Source organism: Phacochoerus africanus, chromosome 2 (genome assembly GCF_016906955.1).
Source record: "Phacochoerus africanus isolate WHEZ1 chromosome 2, ROS_Pafr_v1, whole genome shotgun sequence".
NCBI classification, from domain to species: domain Eukaryota; kingdom Metazoa; phylum Chordata; class Mammalia; order Artiodactyla; family Suidae; genus Phacochoerus; species Phacochoerus africanus.
Genome location: NC_062545.1, coordinates 258,554,074 through 258,571,634, shown reverse-complemented (window position 1 = coordinate 258,571,634; position 17,561 = coordinate 258,554,074). Strand labels below are relative to the sequence as shown.

The window sequence follows — 17,561 nt, the reverse complement described above, 5'->3', positions numbered from 1 at the left end:
GGGCAGCACAGACTCAGAACACAACCATCTCTGCAGAAAGCTGGAGCACCCAGGAAGGAAGGCACTTGAAGCAGCTGACCTGGCAAGGTCTCCGCTCTCTTGCCTTGACTGCAAAGCTCCGTGCATGGCTCTCCCCGGCCCTGAGAACCCAATGCTGTTCTGCATTTTGAATTTCATCCAGCTGCTTTTGTCACCTCATCTATCAGAGAGCCTAAGGAAAACAAACATTTCAAAGCCCGTGGTCGCCCTGAATATGCTTTTGCGGGTGTAAGTTTGTTATCGTAGCTCAGTGAATTAGTTCTGCTGTTAATGGGTCACTGAGCTGAGGGGTTCCTTTAAAAAAACAACAGTAAATCAATCACCCTTTAGATCTGTACAGAGAGGAACAAAAAAAGGTTTAGTTTATGGGGGTCTGGTAGCGAGTGGCAGCTCCCGGCCCCTAAGAGGCCGGCAAACTTCCAAACTCATGTTATTGTTTATTTTCCATGTGCGTTGAGCTGGCCAAGGAAAGGTGCTATAGAAATGGAACGTAAGCAGGGCTCTGCGAGGGGGACAGGGCACCGGATGTGGGATGCAGCCTTGGCTGGGAACGGGAGCCCGGTGGGAATCTGCTTTTGAGGAAATACCCAGTGCTCCAGGCTTTTTCAGAGACCTACACCTAAGGATCATTTATGGAGCCAAGGGCGGGTACTGACCCTTCGAGAGACGCCAGGTGTGAACTATATGAACCTTAAACTGAGGAGGTCAGCATCCCAGACGGGGAACCAGGAGGACCCACTGGCGATGATCACGTTCACTGGGTTGCAGCAGGACATCCTCTCTTTGAATGCAGATTGAGGCGAAACCCTGACAGAAATGGAGAACTGTGGGAAGGGGGCTCCCCTGGTTCAAGTAGAGATGGAGGCCTAGAGTCATGCCCACACAGCCATTCCACTCAGGGCAGCCCCCTGTTCAACAAAAGCATCTCTGTGAGACAGAGTTCAAAAACCTGGGTCTCCTTTGAAGAGCAGCACAAGAGTAAAAGAAAAAACAAACAAACAAATAAACAAAACTTGGAGTCAGATGTGCGACCCAGGGATGAAGAATTTGACCAACCTCTGTGTTGCCATCTGTGAAATGGGGTAGTTCCTATCCCATAGGTTTTTCATGAGAATTAAATAAGGTGGTGTGTATTAATGCCCTATGCACAAGAAAGTTTATTCAGGTAGAAATATTGTTTTATATACCTGTTATTAGAGAATCAATTCATTTTCTTCCTGTACTGCCTTTCTCCTTCCTTTTTCTTTCTTTTTTCTTTTTTTTTTTTTTTATGGCCACACTTGAGGCATATGGAAGTTCCTGGGCTAGGAATTGAATCTGAGCTGCAGCTGCAACCTATGCTACAGCTGCAGCAACACCAGATCCTTTAACCCACTGCAGGGGGCCAAGGATTGAACCCATACCTCCACAGCAACCTGAGCCACTGAAGTTGGATTCTTAACCTAGTGCACCAAAGCAGGAATCCCCTCCCTTTCTTCTTCTTCTTTTTTCTCCCCCCCTTTTAGGGCTGCACCGGCGGCATATGGAAGTTCCCAGGCTAGGGGTCGAATTGGAGCTGCAGCTTCCAGACTATACCATTACCACAGCAACACCAGATCTGAGCCACATCTGTGATCTACACCACAGCTCATGGCAATGCAGGATGCTTAAACCAATGAGTGAGGCTGGGGATCGAACCCACATCCTCATGGATACAGTCAGGTTTTTAATCCACTGAACCACAACAGGAGCACCCCCCGCTTCCAAACAAACTTTTTTTTTTTCCCAAGCACCAGGCCTTGTGCTAGGTGCTGAGAAGTTATTGAAGTATTAGAGGCAATCTTTGTATTTACTGAACTCGCTGCTTAGGTGGGGGAAAGAGGACATCTAAATTGAATATTATAATAGAATCTGATGTGGGGCTACCACGTGCAACCTTGAGGATAGTGCCTTACCCAAGAACTCTTGGCTTAGGGAGTGCTGAGGGCCGTGACCTCCCTAAAGAAAGGATATCTTGTTCTAATTTGCCAAAGATGTTATAGGGCTAGAAGTGGCCTTGACATATGCTAAAAGGAAGTGGAGAACATCTTAGAACCCAAAGAGTCCGTCCTTAACACTGTTACCCATGGTAGATAAAAGAGCTTTGAAAGGATATATAGAGGGAAAAAAAAACATATCCATCTCATGGAATAATTTCCTATTTGCAAAGCCAAAAGCAATCTTTTTTTTTTCTGTAATAAAACAATAAAGGAGCATGTAAGAGTTCTGCGCTCTCAAAAAAGTTTCAACAACCACCAGCTTAGAAAATGACAGCCACAAAACTAGGAGATATCTCGGAGATCAATTCTAAAGATTCCATTTTCTTGAGGAAAGTGGAACTCAGAGATGGGATGTGACAGATCCCAAGGCATTAGGTGACCTTGTGGAAGACCAAGGCCTTCTACCCAGGCTTCCTGATTTTCGGTCCTGGTCAGTTTCCTAAAGTGTCTTTCTGAGCATCTCTCAGATACAACATCTTCCCGGTACCCCCAAGGTGCTTGCGGAAGGAACAGGATCTCCACTACTTGGAGGTGAAGAATGGTTGGGATGAAGACACCTTAGGAAAGGTAAGTAGCTTGCTCAAGGATGCTCTGAGCCAGGACTGAAAGCCACATCTGACATCTAGCCCCTTGCACCATGCAGAGTGTGGGGCCTTACCTGCGTAGCTCATGAAGTTGTTGTAAGGAGTGTTGAAGAAGCTATTAAAGCCACAGGTGTCATTCCCTGGCCCAGGGTCACCACAGAACTTATGTTTGGGGGCTGGGTTGGTGTCACTGCAGAGGTCTCCGGTCTCGAAGGAGGGCTCTGTCTCCATGCAGGGGTCACTGCAAGACTGGATTTCGGAGATGCCTCGAAAGATGTGATAGAGGCCCAGGCTGTGCCCAATCTCGTGGATCATGGTATGGGTGTGCCCAGGAATGCCATAGAAAGATGGATTCAAGACGATGCCACCTGCAAAGGGAAAACAAGAGCGTCAGGCAAACTGGGCACCCTGCTTCCTGATGCAAGAATCCCCAAATCAATCAAGAGTAATGGGGTGCTGCTGGAAGTAACCACAGGCTTCTCCACCCTATGCCTCCTCCGCTGAGAGCTGTTAGGACTTGTGATATGAATCACTGCTTGAGTAGGAAGGAGTCCCAAGAGTCATCTTGTGCAATCCCTTCATGTTTCAGTTGAAAACACCAATGCCTAAAGAAATGAGGTAACTTATCCAAGGTGGTTTCAAACTACCTAAAAGAAGGGGCATGGCTAGAATTCAAGGACTCTGATTTCTGGGCTGGCAAATGCAACCTCTTCTTAGAAAGTAAGGCACGCCCTAGTGTACAAATATCCCTATATGCCTCTGTTGAAACGAAGCCCTCAAGGCCAGACACCTTGGTTCCGGTTCTCATTTTGCCTTTACCAACTCTGTGAGGTTGAGCAAATCGACAGCCACCTCTAAATCCCATTTCTGTAGCTCTGGACCCTGTGAGGATGTCAATTCATGAAGGCCAGCACCATAGCATGCTCACCGTTATAACGCTGGTCATAACAGTTAATGTTTCTTGAGCATTTACTATGTAACTGCAGGCCCCGTGCTTAGTGGTTCATGTACTCACACGTGCTCATCTCACTACCCAATGAGGGGGACAATGACTCACAGCGAGGTGAAGTAACTGGTCTGTGATTAAATTAGGAGGTGGGGAGCTGGGATTTGAACCTGAAATCCTTGGGTTTCAAAGCTAAGGCTCTTAATCAAATCTGCTAATGCCTCCCACAGGGCCCAGAATGTAAATACGGCTTCTCATTAAATGTATGTTGCATATCTGCTGAACAGCGACCCAATTAAAGAGGTTTTGAGAGGTCTAACTGGTCATGTGTAAACAGCCAGCACAGCACCTGACATACAACAAGTGCCTTACTTATAACTACTTGCTACTCCAAATTTACCTCAAGAAAATCAGCACTAGCATCACCTGGAGGGTGATTAGAAATGCAGCATCTCAGGCCCACCCTAAACCTTCAGAATCAGAATAAGTATTTTAACAAGAGCCCCAGACAACTTGCCTGTATGTCCTAGTTTGAGAAGCAATAACCCACCCCATGTCTCTTAAAAGACTGAATGTTTCTTAACATGGCCAGAGATGGACCAGATCTCAGTAAATTCAATGGGTACCACGGTTCGATATTCATTTTTAGGCACTGGAGAAATACACACAGGCTGGCAGGGAGAGTTCAACTGGAAAAGGCAAGTGTGTTTCAGGGAAGGTGAAGATTCAAGTCTTGAACAACCTTCAGGCAGTGACCTTAGGTACAGAGCAGCATCTCAGAAAAGAACGGCAAGGACTCAGGGCCTTGTTGATTTGTACTGGCGAGCCTGCAGCAGGCATGGGGGGAGTGTTATCTCGGACTGAACTGCCGGGAGGGTGAGCTTGCTCAGCCATGGGGCTCACGGTGCCTATTAATTCTAAACCGCTCAGAGCCTTCCAGCACGAAGATAGAGATGTATGAGAGGGTGTGTATGTGTGGGGGTGTGCATGCGCGTGTGTATGTGAGAAGGGGCAGGCAGAGGCAGGGAGGAAGAGAAATTGAGACAGGAAATCTCTCTCAATTATTTTCTGTCAATCACAACATGAAACACAATCTCCTTCCCACCCAAGGCTTTTTCCAGGGATGGTGGTATAACAGCAGGAAAAGAGGGTTAAAAAAAAGAAATATGGTTCTAATAAATTGGGTTGGATTGGGCCTACTGCAGAGGAATTGCTTGTGATCACACGTCTTGGGATGGGGAGGTGGCAGCCTGGAGGACAGCTGGTGTTAGCCTGACATGGGTTGCAATCATGCTGTTTTGTACTGGCTGTGTGACCTTGGCGAAGTGGCTCTGTATCTCTGGTGAGCTCTAAAGTAAAGAGCTACCATAGTGCCGATGATTCGCTGTTTGCCTATAAAGCTTGAACTTTGAGGTAAAATGGGGAATTGGTGGTGGGGGCGGAGGTGGCAGGGGGGAAGAGGCGGGCAGGACCCCACAGGTATTTCCAGCAATAATGACAGACTGCAGACTTAATGTCCAGGGCTGGCTCTGTGGGTTTTACCTCCTCCCCTCCCAACTCTCCCCTTTTCACAGAGCGACAGCACAGAGCTTGGGTCCTGTTTCACGGCTTCTCTTAAAAAGGTGAAATAGCTCCAGGCTGACATCATCCTGAAATACTATAACATGCTATGGATTTATAGCCTTCTGTACTCCTGGTCCTGAGCCAGTCTCTGAAATTCGTGGAATTATCAGGAGTATTTTTTTTTTTTCTCTAACTTTAGAAGCCGCTGTTCAAGCCTTCTAAGACGCTGATCGTGACCCTCTGGGTTGCTCTTCCAAGTGGACAGAATTTCAGCACTGAGAAGGGTCCTTGGAGGCCCTCTGCTCTAACCTATTCATTTAAAATCTGAAGAAACTGAAACCTGGAGAAGGAAAGAGACTTGCCTAAGGCCATCCCGCTAAGTTAAGTCACAGCTGAGAACAACCATGAATCATGGCTCTGGGCCAGCAAGGTTCCCACACATCATCCAGGCCTGTGATGTAAGCTAATCAGCTGCAGCTTGCCTAAGCGTCATGCTCTCTTTTGCTCAGCCCCTGTCTGTCTAGGTCTGCCTGTCTACCCATCCATCATCCCTCTGAGGGTTTCCCAACAATAGCACTACTGATATTTGGGGCCGGGTAGTTCTTTCTTGTGGGTACTGTAGGAGGAGATCCAGCAGCATCGTTGGCTGCTTCCCACTAGATGCCAGCAGCAGCGCCCCATTTGCAAAATCCAAAAATTTCTCTAGACTTTGCCCAATGTCTCCTGGAAGATAAAATCTGCACACACCCCCCACCCCAGTTGAGAAGCATGAGTTAATTATTTTTGTATCTATCTCTATTTACACAACCACATAGAGGGATCTGTCCATACACACTCACACAAATTGGTTTCACGCTCTTAAAAACAACTAGGAGAAGATAGTGGTCTGGAGGGAACTGAAGTCTAGAGTCTGACTCAACATGATGTCATTGTTTGAAGTTGCAGAGTCCCTCATCCCTAAGATATTGTGGATTTAGAGAAACCACTGGACTCTGGCTGTACCACCGGGAGACCAGACAGGCCAGGGGGAAGATCCAGCCCTGTCACTCTGCTGAGCCCTACCATTTCAGAGGAAGGTATCACTGAGTCATCACCAATAACTGGTGTAAATAACTGGAACATTCTATCAAGGGGAAAATAGCTAAATTAATCACAGTGCACTCATTCAATGTTTTGTGGCCATTTAAAAAAAAAAAAAAAACAACCTATCTTCAGGGAACTAGACATAAGCCAGGGAGATGCTTTCCTCTTGTGATGTTAAGTAGAAAAAAAAAAAAATTGGGGGTGGAGAGTAATTAAGAAGACTGGCAATGGGGTAAAATGTAGAGAGCATAATATTAAGTGAAAAAAGAACACACCATTGCATCTATGCTATGATTTCAAATAAGCACAGGTTAAAAAATGTATGTCTACATAAAAACACGTACTAGAAGAAAACATGGGAAAATGAAAATGAAAGAACATGAAACAACAATGACAGTGAAACGATGTTTGCTTACAGGGCCTGGTGCAGAAACCATTGTCATATCTGCCTCTGGGTGACTGGTTTGTATAAACATGTGTTGTGTTTATAGACATGCATAATTCGAATGTAAGAAGAGTTCCTGGTTGGTGGGTGGAACGTGGAGGAACAAGGAGTTCTTACAAACTGTCTCGCCTCTTTGGTGTCTTTCAAGCCAACCCATGACTGGCTGGGCCAGTACAATGTGGTTACCATATTGAGAAGATATTTGCATGAACTAAGAGGCAGGGAGTATAAGGAGAAAGCCTCGGTGAATAGAGTTGGAAACTTAAATTCCAACTGCAGTGCTGCCACTGACTTGCGTGTGACTTTGAATAAGCCTCGTTCCCTCTCTACATCTTAGTTTCTCCATCGGCAGAACAGGAGTCGCTTTTCTTCAGAGCACTGCTTGATGGCTGAAATGCTAAAGAGCTCTGAAAAATTTAAAAAATGGTAAGTAAATATGTTATTCACCATCTCCACCACCACCACCATTCAGGAGCCCTTACCACCACCATCATCACTGCTAAATATATGCCTGTACTAATAAATTTCCTCCTGGAGAAGTTTCTAATTCTCACCTAAGTGCATTAGGGCCTCCTTGTCCCATGGCCAAGTGGCTACTCCTGCCAATTCCTCCTCGGAGGAGTTTGCAAAGAAGATATTGAGATGTGTTGATCCATCCAGTCTAAGAATGTTCTTCAGCTCATTAACATCCAAGTATGCTCTGTAAGAGAAAAAGAACCTTGGCTGTCATCACCATCCAAAAAGGGTCTATTCAGATAACAGATACTCCCAAATTAATTGAGTCACTATGTGCCAGGCACTTGCCTCAGCACTTTATACACATCACCCCGTTGACTTCCCCCAATAGTATTATATACCATGTAATAGTATGGTATTACAATATTACCAAGTGAGATGACCCCAGTTTATAAAGAAAAAAAATTAGGTCCTTGAGAGTTTTAGTAACTTGAAGATTGCTCCACTTAAAAACCATAGCAGAATTCAGTTCAGATCCCAGATTTATCCAAAGTTAACATCTGTGCCCCTAAGGACTTGGCTATATTGACTGATGACAGGGCAACAGGATGTGGATACAGATCAAGAACAGACCATGGCAGGGATGCCAAACATTCTAGTCTTGGCTTTTTCCCTGCTTCATCCACTCAAGATGGACCTCGGACCACTGACTTGGCAAATAGAGAGCTATGCTAGGAGGCCTGCTTTGCACCTCCTTTCCAGTCTTGCAAGGAGGTGTTGTCACTCTGTTCTCAGGATAAGCAACGTGTGGTCTAACATGATTAAACAGGTTGCCTAACGCTGCAGAGTGGGATTTCAAGACCAATTTGATCTAGCTTGGAAGCACATGCTCTTTTCAATGGGGTGTCATCTGCCTCCCGTAGATGACTCTGCATTCTGTAAGTCTCTGTTTCTTCGTCCATGAAGTAGACTAAGGGATATTGTTGTATTGGGGGTAGCTGCCATTGTAGCTATCTAGAATATAGACTGACATATTTGCAAAGTACATTAATTCCCCAAGCTACAATCACCAGCCCTTTAATACTCTGAACAAACATACATTGGAGAGAGAAAGAGATGGTCTTTGGAAAGAGCCTGGCATAGCCTAGGTGCTCAATAAATGAGAACTCTTCCCTCATGGAGTATGACTCTCCCATCGAAACAGTAAAGCTAACATGTCACATCAGTCACAGGTGTATTAGTCAGTGGATCATTTTCTAATAAAAGAGAGGTATCTGGCTCCCCGCTCATGCTTCTTTCGGCCCCCATTTTATGTCTGCCATGTTGTATCTCAGGGATCCATGTGAATAGCTGATAATCATTTCTTGATTAAAGTTGGAAATGAAGCAGTGAATAAAAACATACATCAATAAGCAAGCAGGCAGCCTGGTAGAGCAGGTGAGATAAAGTCTACAAATGGTATGTAATGTTTGTTGGGCCCTTCTATGTGGTCTGGCTTTACATGGATTGCTACCTTTAATCTTCTTAATAACACTGAGGTAGGTGGTATTATTATCCCCATTTACCAGAGGAAGAAAAAGAGGCTTATAGAACCTTCCTACCTGGTCTGGTCACACAGCTAGTTGGAAGTGTTTCCCTTTTTCATACAGCTGCCTCTCCAGGAGGGTTGGCACAGAGACTGGCCAGCACAACAGTAAGAATGCTGCCCTTCTCCTTCCCTCCTGGTGTCAGGGGCTGGCCTCCCGGACTTCATCCATTCAGGATGGACCTCGGACCACTGACTTGGCAGATAGAGAGCTATGCTAGGAGGCCTGCTTTGCACCTCCTTTCCAGTCTTGCAAGGAGGTGTTGTTACTCTGTTCTCAGGATAAGCAACATGTGGTCTAACGTGATTAAACAGGTTAAAAGTCTGGGATTCCCACATGGCCTGCAAGACCCTGTCTCCCCCTTTAGCCTCATCTCTCTCTGTTCCCTCTCTTGAATTTCCCACTGTGCTTTGTCATCACTGCCGCCCCACCGCCCCCAAGCCCCATGCCCATGACGTCTTATCCTCAGTGCCTTTACTCATGCTGTGCCCTCTGTCAGGGACTCTGCTCCCCATTTTGTCTTCCGATGAGCATATCCAAAATCCATTCTGGTACCATTCCTCCAGGAAGACTCCCCTGATTCCCACTTCACCTCCCACCCACCTCCACCTCTGTCCTCATTCACCTCCTGTTGGTTCGTGCTCCCGCCCCATTCCAAACACTCCACCTGTTTGCATCTGCCCCTGTCTGTGGCTCCCTGGGGGCAGGGGATGTGCCTAACTTGTCTCTGTTTACCTAGTTCTCAAAACAGGCTTGACCCTGGGCAAGCACCCAGTAGACGTGGATGGAGCTGAATATACACTGACAAAGAAGGGAAAATACGGAGGTCCCGTCTCAGCTTCTGTCCTTCCTTCCAACGAGGGCTCAGTTTCTTTATCAGTCTACTGGGATGATTGACAACTGCCTGGTGTTCCCAAGAGCACTTCTGCGGGTCATAAGCCTACCCCTCTGCCCCAACAGGGACAGGAGAGCTATGTCTGAATCCTACAGTACCCTCCTGGCCACCCATGTGAACAAGAGCCATATTAGTCACGTGACCACCATTTTCCCAGTTTGTCAGGAAAAGGGTGAACATCAGTGGGAGAAACAGGCAAGGTCCAGAGAGGTCACATCTGTCTTGGTTGAGCTGACCAGTAATTCCGAGAAAAGCCACAGAAGCTGAGATCTTACTGAAATCTTACTGCCGTGCCTCCTCTCTCCCAAGATCCCACCCTCTGCTTCTTAGACTGGAAGCCTCAAAAGAGTCTTCTCTGTGGTCAGAGTAGGAATGAGGAAGGACAAAGGCAATATTTAGTAAGCTCTTGCTGTATGCCAGCCCCTGTGCTACAGATACCTGTTGTCCCGTCTCCGTGCAGCATTTGAAGGAATGTGGCCGAGTGGGGAGGAGGGCTCATTCTCAAGCCAAAGTCCCAGGTTTTGTTTGTTTGTTTGCTTGTTTTTAGGGGCGCACCTGTGGCCTACGGGAGTTCCCAGTCTAGGGACTGAATCTCCGTGCTGTAGCTGCCGGCCTCCGCCAAAGCCAGAGCAATGCAGGATCTGAGCCATGTCTGTGAACTACACCACAGCTCAGGGCAATGCCAGATCCCTTCTCCACTGAGTGGGCCCAGGGATTGAACCTGCGTCCTCATGAGTACTAGTCAGATTCGCTACCATTGAGCCGTGATGGGAACTCCCCAATGTCCGAGGTTTAAATCCAGATCTTCCACCTGATGTTTGTGTCACCCCAGGCTGTTTAGATAACTTCCCCTACCCCTATTTCTTTATACACAAAACATGAATGCTAACTGTATCTGTCTCATAGAGTTATTTGGGATGTTAACAAAGGAAGTATAAAGGGCACGTAGAAACCCTTGGTAAATGTTTAGCTATTCCTATTATTTATCCCCATCTCACAGATGAAGGAACAGGGGTTCAGAGATCACATAAATACTGACAAGGCCAAGTGCAAATCCTGATGTGTCCAGCTCTTCTCACAACCTCCCCTTAATTCCAAGCTCACTCAGGGCCACGGGGAAAGGCAACAATACGTGGGAGGAGATGAAAAACAGAGTGGCCGAGATTTTCTGGGATCAGCCCTTTCCACATTATTTATTCTTTTCTAATTTGTCCATTTCCATCAAGCGTTCTCTCAGGCAGAGAACACAAATGTTATTAGAAAAAGTCACCTCTTCGCCCCATTGCTCCAGGCTGAGAAAGCTTCAGGAGACGAAGAGAGGGGTGAGGTGGGGGCGGGGTGGGGAGAGGTTTTAATTGGTTGTTGATCCTGATTATAGAAACCAGTCTTTTCAAGGGGTGCTAGTCACTCTGGCCCAAAGCAGATATGTGGCGTAGTGAAGGCTCTCCCTTGCTTTATGCATTTCTGCCTCCCACACATTGAAAAGCCCTCATTACCCACAGAGACGAAGACTCCACGGCAGCCACTCAGGCCCCAACAGCCACTCTCCTCTCCAGCTCTTTTGGGGGGACCCATCCAAAGGAAAACAGCTCTGTGTCCAAAAGATTTCCTTCCGCTGGCTTTCTTTCCACCAATGCAGAGCCAAGCTGGGTGTCTCCCAAAAGGATTAGGGGGAAACTTTGGGGACAGGAGTCCATGTATTTACCTTCCTCCTCCTATCTCCCTAAGGTTTCTTTTCTTTTTTTCTTTTTTTTTTTTTTTTTTTTGGTCTTTTTAGGGCCACACCTGTGGCATATGGAAGTTCCCAGGCTAGAGGTCGAAATGAAGCTGCAGCTGCCGGCCTACACCACAGCCACAGCAATGCCGGGTCTGAGCTGAATCTACAACCTACATTGCAGCTTGTGGCAATGCTGGCTCCTTAACCTACTGAGTGGGGTCAGGGATCGACCTGCATCCTCATGGATGCTAGTTGAGTTCTCAACCTGCTGAGCCACAGTGGGAACTCCCTCCTTAAGGCTTCTTTATTCCCTATGTTGACAGATGCGGGAGAAACCCCAGAAGGTCAAATTGAGAAGGACCATGACAGTTTAGGGAGATGGGTGACGAGAGGAGGAAAAGGATTTGCTCAAGGCCACCTGCTTGCTCTCCATTTTGTCACTGTGGGGAGATTGGCCCCGTGTGCCTACTATACATTGGCCATATCTATTTTTTAAAAAATAATTACCCCAGAAAAATGAGTCCAAACCCAAACCTCTGTGTGTTTATTCATTTATATGAGGGCACTACTCAGTTGGACAGACAGACAGACCTAGGTCCACGGGTGAGTGGCTTCACCTCTCTGAGCCCCAACAAGCTCATGGGGATGGATGCCTGAGGGATGAAATGAGACAGCTCAGCATACACACCCCACTATATTCTCATCTCCTTTTTCCTCCCACTGGGAAAACACCTAAACTGACCGTCTGCCTCCGGGTGGCTCTCCTAGTCTCAGCTTTCAGTGTCTCATCCTTACCCACCCAACCCTCTTCCTGCCACAACTTCCCGCTCAAGTTCTTAACAGTTTCCTCATCCTGAGAACCTCTGATTGTCCCCAGTTGTGCCCATCGGTTTTTCTTCTCTACCTTATATGTTCTCTTCCTTATACGTTCTCTTCCTGGTTCTCAGCCTTTTAAAATCTTACCCTCCCAGCTAAGTTTCGCTTGCATGTAAAATATGCCAGGCACCCACTCCCGACCACCTTCCCCTATAAAATGGGGTGATGCTGTCCATGCCTCAGGGGTGTCAGAAGGACCAAAAGAGGGGCAGAAAAAGTCTCTCACACAGTGCCTGGCACACAGAAGGCACTCACTGATAAGCCTAGCCATTTTTTATCACATTGTTGTTACTATTATTTACAATGATAAGTGTTAGTGACACCAGAATTACCAGCACTGCCTCTGAGCTGAAAATAGTTTTTCTCTCCTCAAAGCCCCCTGCTTTTTTTTTTTTTTAGGGTTGCACCTGTGGCATATGCAAGTTCCCAGGCTAGGGGTCTGATCAGAGATGTAGCTGCCAGCCTACACCATAGCCACAGCCATGTGGGATCCGAGCCGCATCTGCAACCGACACCACAGCTCACGGCAATGCCAGATCCTTAACCCATGGATCGAGGCCAGGGATCCAACCTGCATGATAAAAGTCGGATTCATTTCCGCTTCACCATGATAGAACCCCTTACTTACTTTTGATTCTAGTACTTGTCACCCTGCTTTGTGTTCTCTTCACTGTGTGAGCCCCCACCTTCTCCATCAGGCTGTGGTAAGCTTCAAGCAGGTGGAAGTCAAAGCTTTATCATCTCTGTGTCTCCTAAAACTTTCCTTCAAGAGAAAGAGCGACCCCTGGTTGGCAGCTTCTGAGCACCTCTCTTGTAAACGGCATAACTTCAGAGTGGGATGAGGAAGCCCAGGACTTAGGGGAGTGAAGTGACTTGCCCAAGGTGTCAAATAAGGGGTGTGGACCTCTACTCACTAGCCTGTCTGTGAGGGCACCTTTGTAACAACTAGTAAAGTTGCCTCTCCCTCCAGAATGGACAGAGTTCCTTCCCAGCGGGCACAGCTTGGAGAGTTAAGCATGAGAAGGATTGTAGTGTCACATCCCCTCTCAGCTGGACACCCCTGCACAGGACCTGCACTGCCTGAATTTCTGGCCCATCCCCACTCTGCTTGGCTGCCTGGCCTGCAGCTCAGAGACTCCATCTATTCAGTGAGCTTGTGAACGAACAAACCACACAGTCTATAGATGGCGAAGTTTACAAGGAGAGACTGAAAGGAAAAGAGTTCCCAAGTCAGATGCATTTAGGACATGCTCTGTGAAACAAACTTAAACACACATATTTTTTAATTGCAAGAATTTTCAGAGCCTTTAATACACAAAATGGGAGTAAGGCAGTATTCCCAAACATAGCTGACCATAATCCTTTCCCCCGTGCCTCACCTCTGTCTTTGCCAAAAATCAAATAAGAGCGTAACCAATACAGTTTGGGAAATGCTAGGCTAAGTTGGAAAGTCCCTCCTAAATTAGATCTTCTCCCCGACTGCCTTTCAAAAGAGGTGTCTCAGTGTCTCTTTTCTCCTGCAGAGCCCTTGTACCTGGCTCCTCCTGGGAAGGTTGTGGGTCCCCTGGAATGTCAGTTTCAGGGGGGGTGCTCAGCCAAGGTGCCCAGACTTTACCCCTCTGCCAGAACTGCATTTCAAAGCCATGAGAGCATTCTGGAGGGAGATCAAAGCTCTTTCAACTCAACTGTCATTAGAATATTTTCTTTATGCATCTCACTCGCTGGTGAGTGCCAACAACATATTTCCTAAATGCACTGGCCTGAGATGGTACAACTCTGTAATAATCTCAACGAGAGGGCTGTCAGGGCCTGTTTTATTGAATGAGAAGCAAAAGGGAGCTGCATTCAAAATGCAGAACAACAACAACAATCCCTCCAACGGAATCATGAAAGGCTCCAGTTTTTTCAGCTCCAGAGGCCTGACACACTGGCTCACCCATGATAACGATGGTGGCCCAGAGGAAAAGCTTACAGTGAGCCCGGATCAAGACTGACCAGCATCTATTTCCATTCCCACTCAAAGCAAACGGACTCCCCACTGCCGATGTGATGGCTGCTGTCTTGAGCAGAGCTGTGCCCAAGTCCTGCTCCCCAGGCTCTTGACAGCTGCAGCCGGGTGACGGGGGATGGTGCCGACCATGTGCCAATGCCCTCGATTTGAGGAGGGTTTGTCTGAGCTGACCCTGGCTGAGAGCGGGGCACTTCTAAGCTAGAGGCTGGAGAAGCCTCTTTCAAGTTAAGGTAAAGAGCAGCAGGATGCTATGGAAAAAGCCACATCTTTGGTTTTACAGGGAAATTTATGTAAATATAACAGCATAACATTGAAACAGGATACCTTAGTCCCTTATTCTCCTCCTTGCCCATGTAGAGAATGGTCTTATACAGGATGACTCTCTATTACTTTCATGATTCAATGTTCTTGGATCGAATTCTAGATGGACATGTTCTGAGGTCTATTCTTCATTCAAGGCTAGGAAAGTGGGGCATAAGTATGTCAAAGTTTGCTATACATGTTTTTGTATTAACTATTTTATTCCAGTATTACCAGACCAAGACCTATATAATTGTTATAACCCTTGGCCTTACGGTTTTCCTTAAAGCCACATCTTAAGAGAGAGACAGATTAGGGTACACATGCTCCGTCTTCTACCAAGGGGCCCTGTGTCTTCAGAAAAGTGGCTCAACCACTCTGAACCTCGATTTCCTCGCCTATAAAATGGGGATTATAAAATTCAACCTAGAAAGGGAGTGATAAATACTCAAGGAAGTAACACACAAGAGAGTCCCTAAAAGAGTGCCCAACTCATGCAATGGCCCCAAGATGCACCATTCTGTCTAGCCTGCTTTTGGAGCAGAAGAGACTGGTCTTAGCTCCCAGGGCTCACTCTGTCTCCCTTCCATCAGTGAATCCTGGCTCCCATCACTGGGCCAAAGTGTTTATCTTCTTCATAGGCAGTTACCCTGTTTCTAAAGTCACATAGAAAGGCCTGTAATGTTGCCTTTTTCCAAATTCTGATTTCAGCCTCTCATTCCCAAGAAGAATCTCAAGTCCATGAACCACTTCTCCACTTTCAGAACACATCAGACCATTTGAAAGTGATTATCAAATATAAAGATCAAAGTCACTCAAAGCAAGTCATTAAAGCAAGATAAACCTCAGAATGTTTATTGCATCCATATCCTTGTTCCAAATAACAAGCTTTCTCCAAACTGTGACCAGTTCTAAAACCTGGATTTTGTATTTTTATCCCCAGGGCCCTTAATGATCTGGACTTTATTCTCCTGCTTAGTTTCATTGTCAGAAATGCCTAAATCTGCCTCTCTTGTCTGTAAGAAAAGGCACAGGGGAAAAAATGCTTGGGGAGTTCATTAAATTCTTAGAATCCTGAATGACTGGTTTCAAATGTAACAGCTTTTCTATGAAGCTTGACATGCAATCTAAGAAAAATGTAACAGCATCAATCAAAGATCAACTGAGAAATCGATCACTCTTTCTTTTATTGAATACGTCATTCTTTCATTACCTCCCCTCCACCCACCCCCTGCCTGCTGGCTTTCATTCTTTTCTTAACTTCTTTTCTCCCTGCCTAACATTCATTCAATCTTTTCCTGTTTCATTCTCCAACACTCACTGAGATTATATCATATACCATACTTTAAGCTAGAAATAGGGCAAACAATACAAACAAGAAACACTTTTCACTGTCAGTTTTATGAAGGAAGCAAAACAAATTATCGGATGATCACAACACGATGGGATCATACTAATAAAACCTACATTTGGGGGAGTTTACTACACACTGACATTGTTGAAGTCCTTTTTAAAAAAATATTATCTCTTTGAAGCTTTACCAAAACCTTATGTGTTAAGCATGAATAGCCCCAATTTGCAGGGAAAGAAACCCAGGCTCAGTGGGGTGACACCCCTTTTCCAAGATCCTCCCTCCTACTCACAGAGGTTAGAGGGAGGATACAGCCCCTAGGCTGTCAGATCTCACAGACTACATTGGCCTCTTCTCTTCTCTTCTACTACGTGTCATGGCAGAGCGCGTGCTGAATGTGATGGAAGCACAGGAAAATGACACTTACACAGCTGAAGAGGGGGTAAGATATTGATGGTTTCCCATGAAGAAGAAACCACAGGCAGATACTGGACCAAGTGTGGGAGACAAGGGAAAAATGGCCAAGAGTCCTGAAAATGCTTGAGAAGCATAAGATAATACAGGTCCTTGGAAGTGGTTTCAATGTTGGGAACATGGGAGCAGCTTCCCTAGATGTGGCCGGAGGGGTCAGCAGTGGCCACCTCAAGAAGCATCCTGCATACCAGGTTATGGAGGATGGGCATGGTCCCTGAAAACTTTACACAGACCCGCGCAGAGTTTATGGAAGAGAATTAAATGATCTGGCTCATGTTTTCCAAAGAGCTTGCTGGAGGCATGTCTAAGATGGAGGAGAAGAGGGGTGAAAGTAAAGATGGCCCTGGCAGTGGCTTGTAGAAAAGGGGGGGACACGAGAACATCCAAGGAGAGGTATTCACACACAAGGAACAATTTGATGTCACTTGGGGGGCGGGGTGAGAGGAGGCAAAATGATGGGTTTGGGTTCTGACGTGGTTTACTGGAGTCTCCCTCCTTTAAGATTTCAGATTCTGAACATCAATCCCCTGGCCACACTACTGCCTTAAGTTCTATGCCCATCATTACTGTGTCTCTCTGGGGCTAAGCCCTCTCCCAGGTCCCAGGAAAGGTCAAGGTCAACCCTCAGAAAAAGTACAGACCTGCAGCTCCCTTGGGGTCATACTGAGACAAGGAGATGGTGGGACTGAGAATCCTGAGGCTGTGGATGGGGGTGGTGGGGTAGGGAAGGTGCCGATTCACAGAAGCCGGGTGGGTCAGTGGAGAGGGTCTCAGATCTTTGGATCATCTTAAAAAATTGAGGTGAAAGCAGCCATTTCTAATTTTGACAAATACATAATAAAGCATTCAAAAGGTGATACCCCCCTTTATGCTGTTCCTCATATAATAAAATAAAGGGTATTGGACTAGTACCCTAAAGGGAAGAATAAAATAATCTCAGAATAAAGGACACCAATTTAAAATGAGCATCTTGGAGTTCCTGTCGTAGCGCAGTGGTTAACGAATCCGACGAGGAACCATGAGGTCTTGGGTTCGATCCCTGGCCTTGCTCAGTGGGTTAAGGATCTGGTTTTGCCATGAGCTGTGGTGTAGGTTGCAGACGTGGCTTGGATCCTGCGTTGCTGTGGCTGTGGTGTAGGCTGGCAGCTGTAGCTCTGATTAGACCCCTACCCTGGGAACCTCCATATGCTGCGGGAAGCAGCCCTAGAAAAGGCAAA

The 17,561-nt window shown here is 46.4% G+C and overlaps 1 protein-coding gene across 1 annotated transcript in view; it reads right to left on the bottom strand.

The window, feature by feature from the left end:
- Window positions 1–17,561, bottom strand: part of PAPPA (pappalysin 1) — a 238,624-nt gene that overhangs the window by 173,969 nt on the left and 47,094 nt on the right. The window contains exons 3-4 of the mRNA XM_047768261.1: window positions 7,233–7,378; window positions 2,716–3,009 (exon numbers count right to left, since the gene is read on the bottom strand). Of these exons, the coding sequence (XP_047624217.1) occupies window positions 2,716–3,009; window positions 7,233–7,378 (440 nt within the window). The remainder of the gene's footprint in view (window positions 1–2,715; window positions 3,010–7,232; window positions 7,379–17,561) is intronic.